The sequence below is a fragment of the Rhinoderma darwinii genome, chromosome 5, assembly GCF_050947455.1.
Source record: "Rhinoderma darwinii isolate aRhiDar2 chromosome 5, aRhiDar2.hap1, whole genome shotgun sequence".
Lineage (NCBI taxonomy): Eukaryota > Metazoa > Chordata > Amphibia > Anura > Rhinodermatidae > Rhinoderma > Rhinoderma darwinii.
In genome coordinates this window covers 93955144-93977763 of record NC_134691.1, presented here as the reverse complement: position 1 = coordinate 93977763, position 22620 = coordinate 93955144, and the positions used below count along the sequence as shown (strand labels likewise).

At 41.4% G+C, this 22620-nt stretch overlaps 1 protein-coding gene across 1 annotated transcript in view; it reads left to right on the top strand.

Annotated features, from left to right (window-relative positions):
• The first annotated feature begins 3800 nt into the window (after positions 1-3800).
• The window catches only part of ASXL3 (ASXL transcriptional regulator 3), a 79858-nt gene continuing 61038 nt past the window's right edge, over positions 3801-22620 (top strand). The window contains exons 1-3 of the mRNA XM_075826299.1: positions 3801-3903; positions 5068-5176; positions 7396-7493. Coding sequence (XP_075682414.1) covers positions 3826-3903; positions 5068-5176; positions 7396-7493 — 285 coding nt within the window. The 5' untranslated portion in view covers positions 3801-3825. The remainder of the gene's footprint in view (positions 3904-5067; positions 5177-7395; positions 7494-22620) is intronic.

The following is a 22620-nucleotide window of genomic DNA, read 5'->3' as shown; positions in this document are numbered from 1 at the left end:
CGAATCACCCCTTTAAAGAGAACCTTTCACCTGCCCATACATGTGCACCGTGTAATAGGCACTGCTGCACAAAACTTGTCTCACTTTAATTTTTTTTTCTATCCTCCGTTATTTAGATATCTGTGCCGTTTTATATTTGGTGTCCTCACGCTCTCTGCAGAATGACAAGACTGTGTGATCCCGCGAGAGAGATCACACCGCACAAGCCGCTCTCACACTGTCTGTAGCTGATTGGACATTGTCAGAGCATAAAGTAACACGCCCCCATGCCGTTTAGAAATTAAAGAAGCACCCCATTGAGAGTTCAGTGGGGGTTATTTACCTATCGAGCGCCTAATATAACGGCACTGATAACTAAATAACGGAGGAGGATAGAATTTTTTTTAAAGTGACACATGGTTTGTGCTGCAGTGCCTATTACCTGGTGCACTCAGGTTCACATGTATGGGCAGGTGAAAGGTTCTCTTTAGGCTGGGTTCCCACGTAGTGTAAATGCCACAGAATTCTGTGCAGAAATTCCGCAACATTTACAGTAGGAGCAAAGTCAATGAGATTTAGAGAATCTCATGCCCACGCTGCGGAAGAAAATGCACAAAGTCGTGTGGAAAGTGTTCTGTGTTGCGTTTTCCGCAGCATGTCCGTTTATGCTGCCTGTTCTGTGCGGAGATGCTGCCTGTTTGGCCCATAGACTTCAATGGGGAGCAGAAGTGCCGCAACGCTGGAAAAACGCAGACATTTGGCTTCGGCAGAAACGCACCATTTCCTGAGGATTTTACGGCAGAAAATGGTGTGTATTTTACGGCGTTTTTCAAAAGGTTAGGAGATGGAGACATCTCTGAAAAACGCAGCAATTCTGGCGAATTTCCACAGCAGGAATTGACATGTTGCGGTCTGAAAAATACGCACTGCGGGTCAATTTCTACTTGGAATTTTTACGCAGCGTGTGGATGAGATTTGTTAAATCTCATCCTCTATGCTGCTACTTTATTCTGCTTCGTTTTTTCCGTCTGAACTTTCGGACAGAAAAAAACGCAGCAATTCCGCAGCGTGTGGGCCAGCACTTAAGGCTAATCCTACCACCTTTCACCATTAAAGCAGCAAAATTATTTTGCCAACATCTGAGTGTGCAGCTCATGAGCCCTTCCAACTAAAAGAATGGGACATTCAAGGCCAAGACGGGAGCAACTGGGCACGAGCAGCCAGCAGGTTTTTCAAGATTACTTGGACATTTTCCCGTGGACAACCGGAAATAACAATGGACAGACATGTGACATTGAGCGAGGCAAACAAAAAAAGAAGCTTGCAAACCGCAAAAAGTCTTTGACAGAACATAATAGCCATACATATTGCCATTAGGAATCCATACAGATGGGACTTACGGTATGTTGTTGTAAACCGCTTAAAATCATAGAAGGAAAGTAACGAAGATATTTATTTTGCTTTGCTATGTGTCGATAATGTAGAGAGCAATCCAACATAGAATTATTTTTGGTCTAAAAGGTAAATCAAGTTTGTGTCTGGGCATATTTCTTTTTCACAAGCACTTTACGAATTATAATTATTTTTTTCTAGATCTATTTATTTTATATGGAAAGGCTTAGGATAGGTTATATTAATGCCTGTTCACATCTCTACTCACAATATTATTGCAGCATGAGGAATAGGGGTGGTAAGAAGAGGCATCACCAGAATTCTGATAATGTAATCTGCTCTACACATTTCATATGCCAAAGCAAAGAAAGAAACAGCAGGGCTTATAGGTTTATATTATCCCAGGGGAGCAAACACATGCATATGAAAGTGCAACAGTTTCATTGACTGGGTAACAGAAATTTTAAATGAATCCTGTTGGTTAATCCTAATATGTAATAGAATCTCGAGTGGTTCTGTGACCCTGTCGTTTCCTTACAATCATAGAGTTCATAATCTGTAATTAAACCCTATATAATAAGACATATGTCTGTATGGATGTCAGGTAAAATTTAATTCTACTTTAAGAGCATCTGTCAAACAAGTGATGCTTTTTATATTTTTCCAGAATTATATAATGAATATTTTTTGCAGGGATATTTCCTTTTTAATAACTCCTTGTGAATATTCACTAAGAATCCACCCCTGCTCAGCCTCCTTAGCATGTGAAGAAAATTGTTATATTATGTATTCTACTGGGGTACTTGTCAGAATGGTTTTGTCTTTCTTATTTGGCCTTTTATGTACATAATTAATTTTCCTGTTTTTGCATTTTCATAATTTTATATTTATTTATATAATATATATATATATATTATATTATTTTTTTCCATTATTATTTTGTTTTTGCATTTTGATATTAAGTATGTAACAGGACAGCACAATTTAGACATGTTGCAATGTTTTGTTACACCTCAACACCCTGCTAATCCCCTTCTGATCCAGCTTAAAAATGATCAGTTGACCGTATGGTTGCTATGGATACACTGCCTTTTATGTGGTTGTCAATCATCACATCCCTAGCAACCACTATTTCTCCGATTAGACCCTGTTAATATCGCGCTATGATCCTCTGTTTGACGTATACGCCTGGACTAGCTTTCGACATATACCTCCAGCTGACGGCTATGATGTATCCCACTGTATAGGCATTCGGTGTAATACATTATCCATTAAAAAGAAATACTTTACTAGCCAAACGGGGGCCGAAAAGATAATTTTGGGCTCCCTCGGTTAATAAAGCCTTATGGATACGCTTAATGTGTATGCCGGGTGCTCCTCCTTGTGTACACGCTAAGCGTATATCACTAATGTGATGTGAACAGGGCCTTTCTTTGGTCTTCAGATCAAGGTTAAATTAAGTCAAGGACCGATAAAAGTCAAGGAAAATTACTTTTGCTTTTCTCTCTTGTACTGCTAGATTATGGAGATTTTTGAAAAATGAACCCATGTATATTTGAACATATCACATAGTTTTTATTTTTTAAAGGGATTAATGGGATGATAATTATATGCATTAATGTACTGGTGGTCTGTTCTATAACAAACTCTGGTTCATAGTACTTTCGTAAATAAATAATTTTTCAGGGTTTTCTTTACACTTTCAAGTTATTTGATTTATTGCGATTACAACCCTTATTATTTCTTAGTATTTATTTCATGGGGCTTTGCTGTGCCTGCTCACATATAAAGAGTCCCTGATATAATTGGCGTTCCTGCACATCCATCACATAAGACCCTGCCTTGAGCTGCAAACTCTAGTCTGCAAAGCAACTTGACTTTGACTCCCACCTCTACGAGTCCAGAAACCTTACCACTTGGTCCTTGCGGGGCCTTTTCTCATTTTGCCTTTGTTGTATTTCATCCTACGGGTCACAGCTTCTACTGAACGTGCAGGTTTTTTTCCTCCATCTGATCATTCATGTGCATCGGAAGCATTCTCAATACCACAGCTTTCCTATTTTATTTACTGAAGACTTTTCTGAAATATTTGGACTTTTTTATGCACTCCGTTCTGCTGTGTTTTAGTTTTTTTTGTTGGGGGGGGGGGGGGTTCTTGTTTTGGAAAAGCAAAATTGTATTGCACAGATTTCCCCTGCAGCTTATGGAGCAGATGCATTTGATTAGGATTATTGGACGCTTTATTGTAATGTAGATGCTTTCAGGCTCGGAAGAATTTCTCTTAAGGGAAGCATGAACAGAAAAAGGAAGAGAAAAAAGCCAAAGGGAGAGGTGACCTTGTTAGATGTAGTCAGGCTCACGTGTTTTTACACTCCTTTTTCATACATGTTTTTTTCTGTCTTGTTATTGTTATCACATTGTAGTGGTACTTCTCCGTTGGCTTGTCTAAATGCCATGCTTCATACTAACACTCGTGTGGGTGATGGGACCTTCTTCAAAATCCCAGGGAAATCAGGACTTTATGCTCTTAAAGTAAGTAGTATTTTTTTATATATATATCCTGCATTTCATTGGTTTCAATTGTGCCTCATATGGATTGTAACTTCACTTAAAGAGGCTCTGTCAACACATTAGAAGTGCCCTATCTTCTACATAATATGATAGGCGCTGTAATGTAGCTAACCGCAATGGTGAAAATAGATAGTTTTTCTAAATAAAAACCAAGTTATGACCTATTTTAGCTTTATACTAATGACTTTCTTAATTCCCAACTGGGCGTGTTTTTACTTTTGACCAAGTGGGCGTTGTACAGAGGAGTGTATGACGCTGACCAATCAGTGTCCTACACTTCTCTCCATTCATTTACTCTGCACATTGTGATCCTGCTAGATTTTTTATGGTAAACTCAAGAATTGTATTTATTTTTTTTCAAGAAACTTTATTAACCTTAATTGTGCTTTTCATTTTTGTCCCCCTAGGGGATTTGTAGCAGCAATAATGCTTTGAAATACATAATAATTCACAGCATTATTGACAGTAAATGCTTCACAGACAGGCAAAGTGTTATGCCATGCTTCTGGCGTGGCATATCAAGGAGATGCTTATGGCAGACCTTTTCTTAGGCCCCTGGCTGCCATAGTACACCATTGACAGTGGGAGTCCCTTTTCTGTCTCAAACACCTTAGATGTCACGGACGCCAGTGGGAGCCCCTTTTCTCTTTCAAACACCTTAGATGTCGTGGTTGCTATTGACCGAGGCATCTAAGAGGTAAAACGATCGAAGACCAACTTTATTGAACTCCAGTCAGTGCCCTGTACCCAAGGCTGAGCACTGGGATTGTACATCCCATATCACTGCAATCTTCTAAAGTCCTGCCGAAGAAAGGCGGTGCATCAGAAGAAATCCCCTGATCGGCTGCCCTAAAAACACTAAACAGAGGTCGTCTGGGGTAACTGAAGACCTTTTTACAGTGAGATATATTTTGATTTCAGGGTAGGTAACAATTTCAGATCTGCCTATGTACTGCTCTGTGCAGTATACACTTCACAATACATTTTATTATCCTGCTCGGAGTACTCTCCATTCTTAGTGTCTTGTACTACTAGTCCTTCAAACTCTAAATATAATTCGGATTGATGTGGAAACAGTGATACACTAATAAAAATTAATATCTTTGGCCATCTCTGTTCTATCAGAGAGAAGAATCTGCTTCCCTGGCTGATGGAAATCTGGAAATAGGTTGCGAGTCAGATTTGGATGGGAATGATATGGCAGAAGCAAGCAGCAATGGAGAAGAAAATGAAGGTAAGGCACAAAGCACTTATAAACCTCTTTTTTTTATCTGCTATCTTCTGGTTCTGTGGTGCAATTTATGGCTTGGTGTATCCATTAAAGTTTTATTAACTTGGGATTGTCTGTAACGTTTGTTTGATTGCTTTCCTTATATTGCAATCCTTCCTTCACCAAAATTAAGTTGATTGCTATTATCAAAATGAATTGAATATTTTTATTTTTGTCTTCTCTTCTGCAATATTTTAATGTTAATATGCCCTGAATATAGCCAGATCCTGCCTTCTAAGCTTCTATACTTTGACCACCTATATATAAGCTTGATACTCAGCTAATTTATTCTATATGGTGTAAATGATCTAAAAAATATTACCTCTTTAAATTCTGTAGGCCGCATAGTGGGGTTACAACATCACGTCAACATTTTTTGTAATACACTTTGAAACTAATGAAGATTGTGTTCCTATCCATTATCCACAGCATTGGGGTAAAGTCGGCACAGTCATTTAGTTCACCAGTACTGTTTTATATTTAATTTTTTAAATCTAGACCTGTAGACCACTCCGTAGCTGCAGTGGTCTTCCACTGATCAGGACACCCATATGGTTGTCAGACAGGGTGGAATAAAAAGTCTGGCGGATTTTGTCCTGAATCTGTGGAAAAATCAGGATGTGTTACATAAGTTTGATCCTTTGAATTTCACTTATTGCAATTGCCATTTTCTCACCCCATCCCTTTACTTATTGATTTGGGTTTGGGGAGTTCAAGCTTTAAAAAAACAAAACAAAATCACTGTAGAGAGAGGAGTCTTGATAAATCAGTAGTGCAGAATAGAGTAGGACCAGTTTCACCCCACATTTTTGCATCCAGTCGAATTGTACTGGTTTTTGTTTTAATTAAGATGGGGTTTGTGGCGTAATATTACCTAGTTCCCTCCTGTTGCGCTCCCTCCATCCGCTGTTTTCGGGTCCTCTGTGTTGTTGCAAAATAAGAACATCTCTGGCCATTTCAAGAGGGAGGGTCTCAAACTACTGATGCACCGTTTTCATTGGGTAGTCTGAGAAGCGCTGTACCCATTTTGCGACAAGACCGAGTGCAACTGGGGGGCACTAGGTAATATTACTCCATATACTCACATATTACTCCATATACTCACAGTTCAAATTTTGGCCCTGGACTTGAGGGTTGCTTTGAACTTTTCAGCAAATGAATGGTGCCTCCCTCCTCCTCTCCGCTCTGCTGGTTCAGCCTCCGTGTCACCATGTCAGCACAGCTGTATGAGATTTGGATTTCCTCAACCGCCCTGGAGAAGTTGTGGAGCTGCCAGGGATCAGAGAACTAGTGTGGGCCTACCTGTAATCAATGAGACCGACCTATCTAGATCTCCCTATATCGATCTAGATCTCCCTATATCGATCTAAATCTCCCTATATCGATCTAGATCTCCCTATATCGATCTAAATCTCCCTATATCGATCTAGATCTCCCTATATCTCATAGCTAATATTTCAAAGAAGAAAAACCAGCACGCAGGTGAGCTCCAGTGTGCACGCTGTCAGTGGGATAGCTAATCCAGCATCAATATGGTCAAGGAGGACACGGCACCATGGAGACTCTTTAGCAGTGTAAAAAAGTTGCTGTAGATTTATTCAAACGGGTACATCAAAAAAGTGCATACAGAACTGCAACGTTTCGGTAGGCAACCCCACCTTTGTCAAGCATGCTTGACAAAGGTGGGTTTGCCTACCGAAACGTTGCAGCTTTGTATAAACTTTTTGAATAAATCTACAGCAACTTTTTTACATTGTGAAAGTCTCCATGGTGCTGTGTCCTTGACCATAGCTCATATCTATCTATCTATCTATCTATCTATCTATCTATCTATCTATCTATCTATCTATCTATCTATCTATCTATCTATCTATCTATCTATCTATCTATCTATCTAGCTCATATCTATCGGGATATGCAACTTGTGTGTGTGCTACAGATTATATATGCCACACACACAAACCGACATGTTTGTTTAGTCCAAAAGACAATATTTTTTTATATACTTCCTTCAAAATAAAATGTTATCATCTTAATGATAAAAATAAGGAGCTCAGTTATTTGAAGACTCTCTGATCTCTCCGACTTAGCATACGTTTCTTGTTATTTTGACCTTGCTTATTTGGTTAGTCTTTACATTTCTTGTTAAAAATGACCATGTTTTTTCATCTGTTTGTGCACAGTGTGCCTGAAGCAAGTGACTGAAGAAGCGTCTTCCAACCGAGTGCAGAGCAAGCTCGTGTCTTCCTTCCAGCAGCACACCAAAAAGGCACTGAAGCAGGTAGGATCGATTTTATTCCCCTAAGTTTTGCTGTCACAAAGTCAAAGTTTGTTATGTTGAACTTTATTTCTTTAAAATTCACAGTGTAAATCCATTACTGAGAGCAAGTAAAGTATATTCAGTTTAATGACGATCAGCATTTTCGCTATCTGTCTATCCATCTTACCTACCCCAATGAGCGTGTTGATCACTAAAAGGCGTTTCAAGAGGTTATATAATATTCTGTTTTGGTCTTCAGGAAACAGACTATTTTTAAGTTGTATTTTATAAATAAACAAAAAACTTAAAGGGATATTGCAGGTTTCAGCAAACGTATAATTTTCCAATATACTTCCTTTATATATTCGCAAGATCTCTGCTTGCTTTCATTCAATGGGAATCCTCATCATTTACGTTTAGCGGATAAAAAGTAAAGCACTGATTACAGGTACATTACAGTTATACGAGCCGTCACCTGTGTCCATCACATGGTGAGGACAGATTTTTATCTAATGGAAGTAAACAAATAAATATAACGATAGCTACACATTTGCCCCTTCTCATTTTTTACTCAGATGAATGTTGTAGTTTGGAGGTGGGGGGAGTGTATAGAATGGGCTCAGGAGCGGAGTCCGCTCCATACAGTATGGGTGTCCGCTGTATTTTATTTACAATTTTATTCTATACCATATTTAAAATAATTTTAGCATGCGTTCCTGCATTCTGATTTGTCATCCTAATAGTGCACTTTCACATCTACTGATTCTTTGTTGTACTCGGTTTGGTGCTATACCTGAATTTTTCTTTTGAAGTGTAGCTAAACGTTTGACAACTTCTGAAATGTCATAGTGACATGTCAGAAGTTTGGATTGGCGGGGTCCGAGCACTGAGACCCCCACCAATCGCTCAAACGAAGCAGCTGAAGTGCTCGTGTGAGCGCTCAGCCGCTTCGTGTCTGTTCGGCTTTTTCCGGAAAGCCGATGTATCGGAGTACGGGCTCATTGACTTTCTATTGAGTCCGTACACAGATACATTTATTTTCGGAAACAGCCGAACAGACACGAAACTGCTGAGCGCTCACACCAGCGCTTTATCTGCTTCGTTCTAGAGGTTGGTGGGGGTCTCAGTTATCGGACCCCCACCAATCCAAACTTCTGACATGTCACTATGACATGTCAGAAGTTTGTCAAACGTTTAGCCACACTTTAAACTTAAAGGGGTATTCCCACTACTGACATTTATAGCATTTTCTTAGCATATCCTGTTGACCTATATAATCCAGCCATGCATGGGCGCACAGCTTTCTCCATTAAACTTTATGGTAGTTAAGGAAACCGCTGAAAACCAGAAAATGCCAAATACAAACAAAAAAGGATATTTCACAAACAAAAAATGTAAGTGTATTACTCTATAGTGGTCAATTTTAATTTGCATAAATGGTGACCTAGCTTAGAAAAGAACCCACCAGAATGCGAGGTCATTGTACACACACACTGATCCTCGCAATGCAAAAATAGGCATCCCACCTTAGGACCCCAACAGGACACAGGTCACAGCGATATGTGCAGTCTTCTGGAAACTAAATGGCCAGGGAAATAGATGGACAATGGCCGCTGAATACAATAAAGGGCAAAAAAAAAATTGAAAAAGGCACTTAAATCAAAAGAAGTGAAAATGTAGGAAGATAAATTGGGTAGATTGAAAAGACTCACTCGGTATGAGGGGGGAGATGGTCTTAAAGGGGTTTTTCCAGATTCAAAATGATCACCTAACCACGGGTTACATGATAATTTTCTTATCGGTGGGGGCCCTACCACTCGAACCCCCACTATTTGCGAGAACGGGGGTCCTGAACGGGTTCATTCTCACTGCTTGACCACAGTGAGGAAGACATTGAATGGAGCGGCGGTCGAACATGCGTGTTTCCTCTGTATTCAAAGTCTATGGGAATGGCGGAAATAGCTGAGTACATCGCTCGGCTGTTTCCATCATTCTCATAGATATTCAATGGAGCAGTAGGCGCGTGCTTGACCACTGCTTCATTCAAGCTTCTCCCCAGTGAGGAGGATCTGGGGGTTAGGGACCATGTTCTTGTGATCAGTGCGGATCTCAGCGGTCAGGCCCCAGCGATCAGACCAATATAACCTATTCTGTGTATAGGTACAAATTTTTGATTCTGGGAATACCCCTTTAAGGAGACACTCCCTCGGTCCGTGACATCCTGTAGAAATATTCAAGATTTTAATGACGCAACAGTGACTTTGTTGGATTTGATTTGTTGAGACTATTAAATCTAACAAGAAATGCAAGGATGGCACCATTCCATCATTGAAATCTTGGATTTTTCTCCAGGTGTTTTGGGACTGAGCGGTAGAGAGTCTCCTCCCTCATTGTCCTCCATTGCATTCTCCAAATAGCTAAGGGTCTCAGAGGAGGGACCTTAGTCAAAATATGTCACAAATGTCTATCAACTACTCGAAAAGCAATTTCTAAGCTTTGTTTTTTTTCTTAGAATCGATCATCATGAAAACACCCTCTAAACTAGGCTAAAACATTATTATTATTATTATTATTATTATTATTATTATTATTATTATATAGTGAACTTATGTATTGCGTTTGTGAAAAGTCACTTTTTTATTACCCCCACAGTAATCCTGCAAATCATGTAGTGAGCTGTATTTATTTGGGGTCTCTATAGTACGTAAAGATCTAGTGTGACTTCGCCGTAGCTAAATAATTGTGTGTGGGATGGGTTAACTCAAATTAACTATGAATATTCATGAAGATACCAATGAAATATAAATATGGGATCTGCTTATTTTCAGTTACTGGTACATTATAAGTGTATGTTTACACGCGTCGTATACGCTGCTGAAGAGGCCGCAGTGTATCCGACCCAAAGCCCTCAGGGAAATCCTGCTGAATATTCGCACCAAATGGTTCTTTAATTTGGTGCAATTATTCAGCTGGATTGCCCGCTGCGGAAAATGGCCAAACGAGAGGGAAAAAAAACCCCAAAGCTGACGATACTCACCTCCCCTATCGCCGCCATAGCAACGCTCCCCTGCTCCCTGGCTGCTTTCTGTACAGCCGGCCTTCTGTGATGGCGTTTTATCACGTTACTGCTGCAGCCTGTGATTGGCTGCAGGGGTTACATGTAATGAAACGTCATCACAGCACCCGTTGCTGTAGGAGCGCCAGGAAAGGGGAGTCAGTTCTTTATTTTTTTAAGCTTTGAAATTTTTCATTTTTTTTTTTAACTTGCGGAATTGAACCCATTGAACACAAGGGGGAAATTCTGAAACCAATGTGAAGACTTTCTGCATCATAAATGGACATGCTGCGGATTTACAATCCGCACCATCGGTCGATTTTTGCACGTATTCTGTGCAGAATTTTTCTGCAGCATGTGGATGACATTTTTATAAAATCTCATCTGCTTTGCTACTAAGGTAAACGCTGCAGAATTTCTACATTAAAAATCCGGTCGGAAATTCTGCAGCACGTGTGAACTCTAATAGTTAAAGTGTAGCTAAATGTTTGACAAACTTCTGACATGTCATAGTGACATGTCAGAAGTTTGGATTGGTGGGGGTCCGAGCACGGAGACCCCCACCAATCGCTAGAACGAAGCAGCTGAAGTGCTCGTGTGAGCGCTCCGCCGCTTCGTGTCTGTTTGGCTTTTTCCGGAAATAAATGTATCGGTGTATGGACTCAATAAAAAGTCTATGAGCCCGTGCTCTGATACATCGGCTTTCCGGAAACAGCCAAACAGACACGAAGCAGTTGAGCGCTCACACGAGTACTTCAGCTGCTTTGTTCTAGCGATTGGTGGGGGTCTCCGTGCTCGGACCCCCACCAATACAAACTTCTGACATGTCACTATGACATGTCAGAAGTTTGCCGAAAATTTAGCTACACCTTAAGGGGGTATTTCATGGTCCCCAGATTTGCTGGGTCAATAAACATTTTAACCACATTTCCCAGTGAAACCGCAGCGATTGAAACTATAATCGCGTCCAGTTTTTGCCGTGCGGTTCTTGGCCACGCAGCGAGAAGCGCACCTCAATAGAAAGCTGTGAATACACACTAGAGGTCTCCAGACTCCAGTTCATGGGCCACACAGATGACCAGGATTAGTTCTCTTCTGCCTTTCACCTCCACCAGTTTCCTCTTTTGTATTAACTCTTTGCGGTTTTGTATTATTTGTATGACTGTTACTTGTTTATGGGCACTGCAAAGCATACATGTTTTTTATGTTTCTTTATTTTCTTAAGTAAAAACGGAGACCAGCTCACTGCGCTTTTTTTGTTCTTATTGCGGTTGCTATGTTTGTTTGCTTGACACATTTTTATTCTGGTGTTCCTTACATTGTAATTGAAGTAAATGTATAGCGGCCCCTGCCGTGCTATTGCTCTGAAGCGGCAGAATTCGCTGAACAATGTGTGTTTTATTTATCTTCTAGCACATTTAATGTAAGTGCAGAAAAAAACTGACTGGGAGCAAATTCCTGGTTCTCTGCAATACTGAATAGCACAAACATGACAAGCCAAAGGCACTTTTAGGACTTGAAACATATTTTCAGAAAAGAAGTCCTAATAGCGTTATATAGTGTGATAGCGTTATTCTGTTGTCATTATTACAAACTGTCTTCTCATTGTCACTTTGGATGGGAGTTTATTTTCCCCTTTGAGGAATGTATTCTGTTTTATAGGAATTTTTTTATTTGTTTTTTGGGGATCTTTTTCCTGGCTCTAATAATTAAATTGCATTATTTAGTTCATTGGTATTTCGTTTATCCGGCTTGTTTGCTACAGCCCAGTATTTGAAAATGCAATTTTAATTATTGTAAGAAATATCTTAAGGTATCTATGATCTGTTTATACTGTATCTCACCTGCTCCTCCAATATTTAGAACATTTAGCGTACTTTCCTCCATGTTCTGAATTTTATTAATGTGAATTGTACTTCAACTCACTGAATAGTTTGCACTGCTCACACAAGTACTCTTTCCCCTTCCTCAAAGGGAATCTATACTTTAAAACATTGCTTTAACCAATAAAGGACTGCAAAATAAAGAGAAATATAGATTTATTTTTATTGTATTTTATCTTTGGCTTCTGGTAGTTCTATCTTCTTGAGACCTTTGTGGGAAAACCATAGTATCACTTTAATTAAAGAAAAAATTTCTGTGTCTGCATCGAGCACCAAGGGTAGTCCTGGGGCACCATAGCAAAAAAGAAAAACAGTGCTATAGCAACATTGAACTGAAAATACTGTGTTTGTGTCCAAAATACTAAAAAAAAATATATATATATATATATATATATATATATATATATATATTATTTTTTTTTGTATAGAGGTCAGGGCTCTATTTTAGCTGAAAAATAGCCATAGAGTTAAATGATAAAAGATTGCTGCCTACAGCCAACACTAGGGGGAATTTAGTCCTCTTTGTCACCAGTGTTTCTGTTCGTACACAGTTAAAGGGATCTTCCCATCTCGGGCATATACAAGCCGGATATGGCATAAATGTCTGATAGATATGGGTCCCAAAATACATAAGGGGGTAACTCCGTTAAATGTCCGTCCGATTGTATCTGGAATAGACAGTTTGTCACGAAATGCCAGTCTGTACCTTGACCAAATCCTCGGACCGTTTGTAGTCTCCCTTCCATCGTATGTGAGGGACACTATGGACGCTCTGAGGAAACTGGAGGATATACGGTGTGATGCCGATGTCCTATTGGCTTCACTTGATGTTAAGGTGCTGTATAGCTCCATCCCTCATGATCATGGCTGTAGAGCCGTGGAACATTTTTTGAATGGGAAAGAAATACAATATCAGGCCCATAACGAGTTTGTCATCAATTAACTTAGAGGCTCTGTCACCAGATTATAAGTGCCCTATCGTCTACATAATCTGATAGGCGCTGTAATGTAGATAACAGTGGTTTTTATTTTGAAAAACGATAATTTTTGAGCAAGTTATGAACAATTTTAGATTTATGCTAATTAGTTTCTTAATAGACAACTGGCGTTTTTTAACTTTTTAGCAAGTGGGCATTTTAAAGAGAAGTGTATGTCGCTGACCAATCAGCGTCATACACCTCCCTTCATTCAGGTTTACCTGTACTCACAGCACACCGTGATCTTTCGAGATCACGCTGTACTGTCACTTACTCCCACAGTAACTTTACCGAAGTGTCTTGAGAGTGAATAGACTCTGGGATGCGATGTCTATTCACACTCCCGACACTTCGGTAAAGTTTCTGTGGGACATACTCACAGCAAAGCGTGATCTCACGAGATCACGCTGTGCAGTGAAACAAGCTAAACATGAATGAAGAGAAGTGTATGACGCTGATTGGTCAACGTCATACACTTCTCTTTACAACGACCAGTTGGTAAAAAGTAAAAAAAACACCCAGTTGTCTATTAAACTAATTAGCATAAATCTAAAATTGTTCATAACTTGCTCATAAATTATTGTTTTTCAAAATAAAAACCACGGTTATCTACATTACAGCGCCTATCAGATTATGTAGGAGATAGGGCATTTATAATCTGGTGACATAACCTTTTTAAGTTTATCCTGGAGCACAACTTTTTCTTGTTTGACCAGAAGATTTTACACCAGCTCAGGGGAGTTACGATGGGAGAGTCCCTGTGCTCCTACTTATGCCAATCTGTACCTGGGCTGGTGGGAGAAGAGGTTGTCTTCAGTGAGATAATGAAAAAATGGACATCCCGTATCCTCCTATGGATCAGATTCATTGACGATGTTCTGATCCTATGGACAGAAACTAAGGGTGAATTTGAAGAGTTCGTTGGCATCCTTAATGTTAATGACTTGGGCCTGTTTTTTACATCCGAAATCCACGAGAATCCGATCACATTTCCCGATGTGATGATTTCTAAGACGGCTACAGGAGCTATTCAAACCAATATCTATTGTAAAAAGACAGCAACTAACCGTCTGTTACAGTGGGAAAGTTGGCATCCGATGACTTTAAGGCGAGGGATAGCCAAGGGTCAATACCTCGGGGCATGTCGCAACTGCTCCACTATTTCCGATTTTTAAAACCTCCGCACGGGAACTGATACTGGTTCAAGCGGAGGGGATACCCTCATGGGGTTTTGAAGGTGGCGTATCAAAATTCTCTTGAATGTAACAGAAATGATTTACTGAATCCCAAACCGAAGAAACCTGAAGATTAATGTATCCGGGTCATAGGGACCCTAATAGAGAGATCAGGGAAAGCTGACCCAGATGTGGGTGGCCTGGTAGGGGAGTCTCGTATGATTACATACAGGAGGGTACGCAATATAAGAGATCGGTTGATACATAGCCACCTTAATCCACAGGTCAAACCCACCACCTGGCTGAATAGCAGACTAAAAGGAACCTTTTAGATGTGGCTCTTGTAGGGCCTGTGATTCCATTCTATGTAGCAAAAATTTTAGAAGTTCTAAGACTGGTGAGCGTTTTGATAACAGGTCGTATATCAACTGCAAAACAAAGGGCGTTGTATACCTAATCACATGTGGATGCCAGTTACAATATGTTGACAAGACAAGTAGGGAATTCAGGAGAAGGATTCGGGATCATATAGGAGACATAGGGAGAAAAGATGACACCCTGGTGTCACGTCTTAAGGGGGATGAAATGACCCTCAAATTTCAAGGAATTTAACAAATTAGACCATCAGTGAGCGGTGGAAATTTGGATAAGAGAATTTTGCAGAAGGAAGCACAATGGATCTTTCGTATGCAGACTATAAATCCTTCTGGTCTGAGTGAACAAATTACATATACTTGCTTCCTTTGATCCAACATGACGCTTGAGTTTTGACCCCCAGTATTCTGATGAAATCTCCATCGGTTAAACTGTATTATTCTCCATCCACCTGCTGTATTCTACACTTACCTACCTGTACCCCTGATCCAGTTCGGGATTTTCGTACTGTACGGCTGTCAGGTGACGAAGAGTGTGTAATACTTATCTGAGAGGCTCCATGACTAATTTTGAATGTAGGACGTACACGGAGTTGTATCGACATTTGCAATGTTTATTTCTAAGGCTGTGTCGACTACGTTGTGAATTCGAAACCACCTGGAGCTCCCCAGGGTTACTAGGGACGCTTCGTCGTCCGTGAGCGCTGATTGGCTGTTGCAACAGAGGCTCGCCCCCATCCAGGACGTCAGCAATGACGTGCTGAATGTGGATTGGTGGACTGCCAAACTGACATCAATTGGTAGGAGGGCTTAGGCGTCTCCTCTGCGCATGTGCGGCCATTACATTAGAGTCGTGCACACGGCGGGAGACTGAAATAATCAAGGAAACCGTGCTAACCGGCCTAAATACAAATATAAAATAAAAATATAATCCCTGATGACGTATCCCATATAACTAGGGTTTACTAAAACGCGTAGGATTATCTAATTGCAAGGGTTCAGAGAACTTCTATATAATAAGGGGAGATTGCGATCTGCGGGTGGATGCATTTCCTATTACCCATTTACCATTCTTACCTTTCTGACCACTTGCTTTTGCCTGTATTAGGTATTATTGGGCTTAAGAGACAGTTTTATTATTACGGAATCAATAAAGATATATTTTAATCGTTCTTTCAGGCTGTGATCAGACCAAATCTGCAACCTGCACCTATCTCTAGAACAGGGCCCCCTGACCCCCCCCCCCCCATCCTACTATTACTGGCTTACGGCCGCTGATAGATGAGGTTTCCGGAAAACTGCAAAACAAAAACGCTCGGGTGTTTTCAAAAAACCCTGCCCACCTTGTCTATCAGTGGCCAGAGCTCAGCAACATCGGCAGAAGGTAGGACGGTGGTCAGGGGCCCCGTTCTAGAGATAATGAAGAGAAATGTGCCTAGGCATAAAGTCCCAATTTCCCAGCCACCAGTCAATTAGTCGATAAATGTCAGTAAAGGCAGTTAAAATATAACTTTTATTATTGTATCAAACAGACAAACGACACTGAAGAGTTAAAATTGTATCAAAAGACGGCCAGTATGTGACACAGAAGTCAGTGTGCATGCATCCAGTACAGCACTGGACGTAGTGAGAGAAACTGATTCGGCAGCTGCAGACTGCCGTACATAGGAACAGTTCCCCCGAATGGAGGCAATAACTGGACCGTCGGTGATGTATTAAAATGGCGATAGCCCCCCCGACATGTTTCGCTGCAGAAGCAGCGTCCTCAGGGGATAACACGGGGCTAATGAGCGCGCGTTTGAAAACCTGCTCCCTATATAGACTCGTGTGCCTGCGTCTGCATGACGTGTGACGGCAACGATTCTCCTCAAAACCAATCAGATGGCCGCAGATGACAAGCCCCCACGCCAAGGAGAATGGCATGACAACAGGCCAATAGAACACCGGGATCAGGCATCCAATCACCACGGAGGCTGAGCGCAAGCGCACATCAGTCAAAACGGGTGATAGTCATTCAGAATATTCTGTATGCGGGGAGATTGACAGCAAGGGCTGCCAATAAGTCATTATTCTAGACCACTCATCCCTCGCGATACATGGCTCTCAGCTCCTGCGGTGGGCTCCTTCCCCTGTGGCAGGTGCTCCTTCTGCACATATATGCCCAAGATCAAGTGTTTTACCAACCCCCTAAATGGTTGTCAATTTACCATCAGACACTTTATTAACTGTCAAACCACTGGTGTTGTATATGTCGCCAGATGCCCTTGCCCCAAACTGTATGTTGGCAAGACCACTCAGCAACTCAGGAGACGAATCTCCAGACATGTCAGTAGTATCAATATGAAAGAGGATACTTCCATTTCTAGACATGTGAGATCTTTTCATGGGAGCGACTCCAAGGTCCTTCAATTTTGGGGCATTACGCAATTAAAACTTGGACCTAGGGCCGGCAACTTGGACAGGAGACTACTGCAGGAGGAGGCACGATGGATACATAGGCTCAGCTCTTTGAGTCCTAATGGCCTAAATGAGGGGTTCACCTTCATGGCTTTTTTGTAGGTGGCACTGTACCCTCTTCTCTTGTTATCATAAACCTTTATTGCTGAATTAATCTTCTCTGCTGAACATACTTTCCCTTGTGATACTTCTGTCGTTCTGACAGTTATGTGACACACTGATCACCACATATGCAGTCTTGATGTATACTTAGTTATACCTTATTAATGCTTGGTGAGCATGTATATTACCATTGATGTTGTTATCGATCCAACAGACGACTCGCTCTGATCCCTGCTCTCTCTTACTATTTGTTTTTGTCCACCGAACTTGACTATGTAAAACAAATGTATTATGTAAAATAAATATATTATCATGCACTCGTGTATGCTGACTCTGCATGTTGCCCTGTGTGACTGTATTTTGCTCTCCCTGTGGCTAGCATGACGCGTATATCGTACTGAATGCATGCATTTGCTGTCATCCTATGTTGAGGCTCTCTACGGTATCCGTTTGTTTGGATTTGTTTATCCCAATTGGGTGCCGTTTTGCACTCCTTATTGGCTGCCCTTGCTGTCAATCTCCCCGCATACAGAATATTCTGAATGACTATCACCCGTTTTGACTGATGTGCGCTTGCGCTCAGCCTCCGTGTTGATTGGATGCCTGATCCCGGTGTTCTATTGGCCTGTTGTCATGCCATTCTCCTTGGCGTGGGGGCTTGTCATCTGCGGCCATCTGATTGGTTTTGAGGAGAATCGTTGCCGTCACACGTCATGCAGACGCAGGCACACGAGTCTATATAGGGAGCAGGTTTTCAAACGCGCGCTCATTAGCCCCGTGTTATCCCCTGAGGACGCTGCTTCTGCAGCGAAACATGTCGGGGGGGCTATCGCCATTTTAATACATCACCGACGGTCCAGTTATTGCATCCATTCGGGGGAACTGTTCCTATGTACGGCAGTCTGCAGCTGCCGAATCAGTTTCTCTCACTACGTCCAGTGCTGTACTGGATGCATGCACACTGACTTCTGTGTCACATACTGGCCGTCTTTTGATACAATTTTAACTCTTCAGTGTCGTTTGTCTGTTTGATACAATAATAAAAGTTATATTTTAACCCCTTAGTGACCAACAGTACGCCTTCTTACGTTCCTCACTAATGGGCTTTAGGCTAATGCGACGCCTTTTAACGTGATCGCATTAGCCTAAAGTAGCGCCGAAATTAAAGATCGGGGCTCCGTTCTCTCAGCTACCGGAGGTAGCTGAGAGTTCGGGGCAACGACCAGAGACCATAACGAGTGGTCTCTGGTCACGTGATCGCCGTGAATCGCTATTTCACTGCGTTCACGCTAAACCGGCGGATAATCGCCATTTCTCTCTCCTCTCATGGAATAACTCCTTAGAGAGGAGCGAGAACGGGTAAATAGTGCGCCCCCCCCCCTCCCACGTCCGATTTTCCCCCCCCCGTCCGATTCCCCTTCATGTCCGATTCCCCCCCCCCCGGTCCGATTCCCCCCCCCCACGGTCCGATTTCCCCCCCCCCCAAAATGGCGCCCGAGTGCGCTTTGCATAACTTACCTGTGTCGTCATCTGGCACAGCAACAATCAGGGACCGTTGTGACTGGTCCCTGATCAGGTGATCTCTGTGATAAAACCTATCACAGAGATCACTGACAGTTATTTTCAAAACACAGCCAGGACATGGGCTGTGTTTCTCTCTCCTCCCATTGTAGTTGTTCTGAGAGGAGAGAGAAATCAGTCTAAGTCCTGTGCTGTGAAGAAAGAAAGTGATAAAAAATCATAGTTCTTATACACACACACATATATATATATATATATATATATATATATATATATATATATATAATATATCAAATCTATATTAGCGTCAGCGCTAGATTAGCGTCAGCGCTAGTTTAGCGTTAGTTCTAGTTTAGCGTTAGTGCTAGTTTACCGTTAGTTTAGCGTTACTTTAGGGTTAGGGCTAGTTTAGCGTTCGTGTTTAGGGCCGTTTAGAATTAATTTTACGTCTGTTATATAAAAAAAAAATATATATAAAAAAAATATATATATAAAAAAAAAAAAATATTTGTGTCGTTTTTAGGATTTTAGGTTTACTTTAGGGTTAGGACTTATAGGGCATATATATATATATATATATATATATATATATATATATATATACATACACATCTATAAATATGTCTCAGCGTATGTACAGCGCGGAGCAAGCCTACGCCTTGCTATGTTCCGACACTTCTGAAAGCGAAACAGACACCGCTTCAGAATTTGTTCCAGACAGTGACAGTGACGATTCTAATTCCACCGCTGAACCCCATAGTCCTATGGTGGTGGATACGTCAGTCGCTGTAGAGGTGTCAAGTGCAGGGCCGAGTGTTGCAGTCCCTCCCGTGATGTGGGATCCTGCACTATCATTTTCCCCCCAAGTACCCCAATTTGAAGCGACCCCAGGAATTAGTGTCGACGTCCAAAATTTTACCCCCTATAATTTTTTTCATTTATTTATATGTGATACGGTCCTAGACTTGATAGTCCAGCAGACTAATCTGTATGCTAGGCAGTTTGTTCTACAAAAGCCTGCGTCTATGTACTCCAGAATGTGGAGCCCCACAAGTGTCCCAGAAATAAAAAAAATTTTAGGCATTACCCTCAATATGGGTTTGGTTAAAAAACCCTCTGTCCGGTCCTACTGGACTTGTAGTGCTGTCCACGCTACCCCTGTATTTGCAGCAGTGATGTCCAGAAACCGCTATGAGGCCCTAATGCGATTCATGCATTTTACTGATAATTCCCAAGTCCCCCCAAGAAGTGACCCAGCTTATGATCGGCTTAATAAATTAAGGCCATTAATCACCCTTCTAAATGATTTATTTCTAAAGTTGTACACCCCTGACAAAAATTTGTCAGTAGATGAATCGCTCATGAGCTTCAAAGGGCGTCTTTCCTTTCGTCAATTCATCCCTTCCAAACGAGCCAGATATGGGGTGAAATTGTACAAAGTTTGCGAGAGCACAACGGGTTACACCTGCGGTTTCAAAATCTATGAAGGCAGGGACTGCCAAATTTATACCCTAGGCTGCCCAGAAACTATTGGCACCTCTGGCAAAATTGTGTGGAACCTAATGGAGCCATTTCTGCACAAGGGGTACCACGTCTATACAGACAATTTTTATACCAGCGTTGCCCTTTATAAAGCCCTCCATGCTGCAAATACAGGGGCCTGTGGGACAGTACGGAAGAACAGAGTGGGACTCCCACAACAGTTGGTGTCCAGGCGTTTGGGAAAGGGAACATCCATGGCCCTTGCAAGTCAGGAATTGCTTGCAGTGAAGTGGGCCGACAAGAAGGATGTCTACATGCTGTCCACCGTACACACGGACACCACTGTGGCAATTACGGAGAGGGGGGCTACCACTGCAAAGCAGAAACCTGTCTGTGTAACAGACTACAACAAATTTATGGGGGGTGTAGACCTTTCCGACCAGGTGCTTCAGCCTTACCTGGTGAAGCGCGAAAATAAGGCCTGGTGCAAAAAGGTAGCAATCTACCTCATCCAGGTTGCTACCTATAACAGTTTTGTTATTTTCAAAAAAGCCCAAGGAACGCTCACTTTCCTTCAATTTCAGGAGAAGGTCATTGAGCATCTCCTTTTTGAGTCCACTATACCGGCACAATCCTGCGAATCTGAGGATGTGCGCAGGCTTTCAGAGCGCCACTTTTTACACCCTATTCCCTCCACTGAGACCCAAAAATATCCCCAAAAAAGGTGTCGGGTATGTAGCAGGCATGGCAGGAGGAGGGATACCCGCTTTTATTGCCCCATGTGTCCATCAAAACCAGCCCTTTGTAACTACCCCTGTTTCGAAACCTTTCACACGGTTGCAAATTACTAGAATTTAACACAAAAAAAAATAATGGGTTGGGGGCCTTTTTAGGGAGTCAATTTCTTTATATTTTCTTTTTAGTTCGTGGGCTTTCCAAGTAGGGATTATTTCTTGTGGGAGAGGTTGTAGAGCACATTTTTTTCAGACCGTGAAACTAATTTTACCCCTTATGATTTTTTTTATTTATTTGTGGGTGATCAAGTGCTGGAATTAATTGTCCAGTACAAAATCCCACATCCACAATTTTTTTATTTTGACTGTTCTTATGACTATGTCCTGCCACATACAGCTGTTACATTCCTAATTCTGTACCGTGATACGGGCATGATCTTTTTTTTTTTTTTTGGAGGATCTCTAATAATTGAGCTGTTCCTTATCAATACACCATGGGCTTTGTTACGGTTCTTCTGGAAATACTGACATCATTTTGGGGATTAGTGATCCTTTACTGTTCCTATAGATGGTTTTGGACACTGTCCTTTTATATATTCTGTAGGTGATTGGTTGTTTTGTGCACATAGCGGTTCCTACCTTGCCGGGCAGGGGTCTGTTATGGTGTACCGCGTCACTTGGCACATTCGTCCCTCATAAGGATTGATGGAGCTAAAGAGACGTTGTACAACCAGTCACTGAAAAAAAAAATCCTTGTCATGACAGCCCTGCAGGTGTTCTTCTATCTAGTGAACAGACTCGAGTTTGCAACATAGTTGGATACATTTTCCTCCATTTGTTTGAAGATATTGCCCGTCACTCCAGTACAGTTTATTTTTTCCTCTCTGACTGATTTTATATTAGGACAGAATTCTGTCCACAATGACATCATAATGGCACCAACTGCTTCTTCAGCAAGACATAGTCATAAGTACAGGCAAATACGTCTATAGCAACGTGTATCCGTTATGAATACACGGCTTCACTTCTATTCTGTGCCGCACAAATTTATTAATATGGCGTATTTCTAACAAAATAACCTTCTACCACGTCTCCTCTATTTCATATGAAAACGTAATAAAAGCTTGAAGAAAACATTATATACCCATAGTGTCTGAAATGATACCCATTATTTCCTCCTTTAAAAATTTTTTGGTCCGCATGCCCACTACACCACTAGATGAATACCTTTAGGGGTTTAGTTTTTAAAATGGGGTCATTTCTGCGTGGTTTTTTTTTGTTCAGGCAGCTCAATGCCTCTAAATGCATGATATGGGGCCTAGAATTTATTCAATTGTGCCCTGAAAGCCAAAGGGTGCTCCCTCTCTTTTTGGCCCAGCCACACGTCT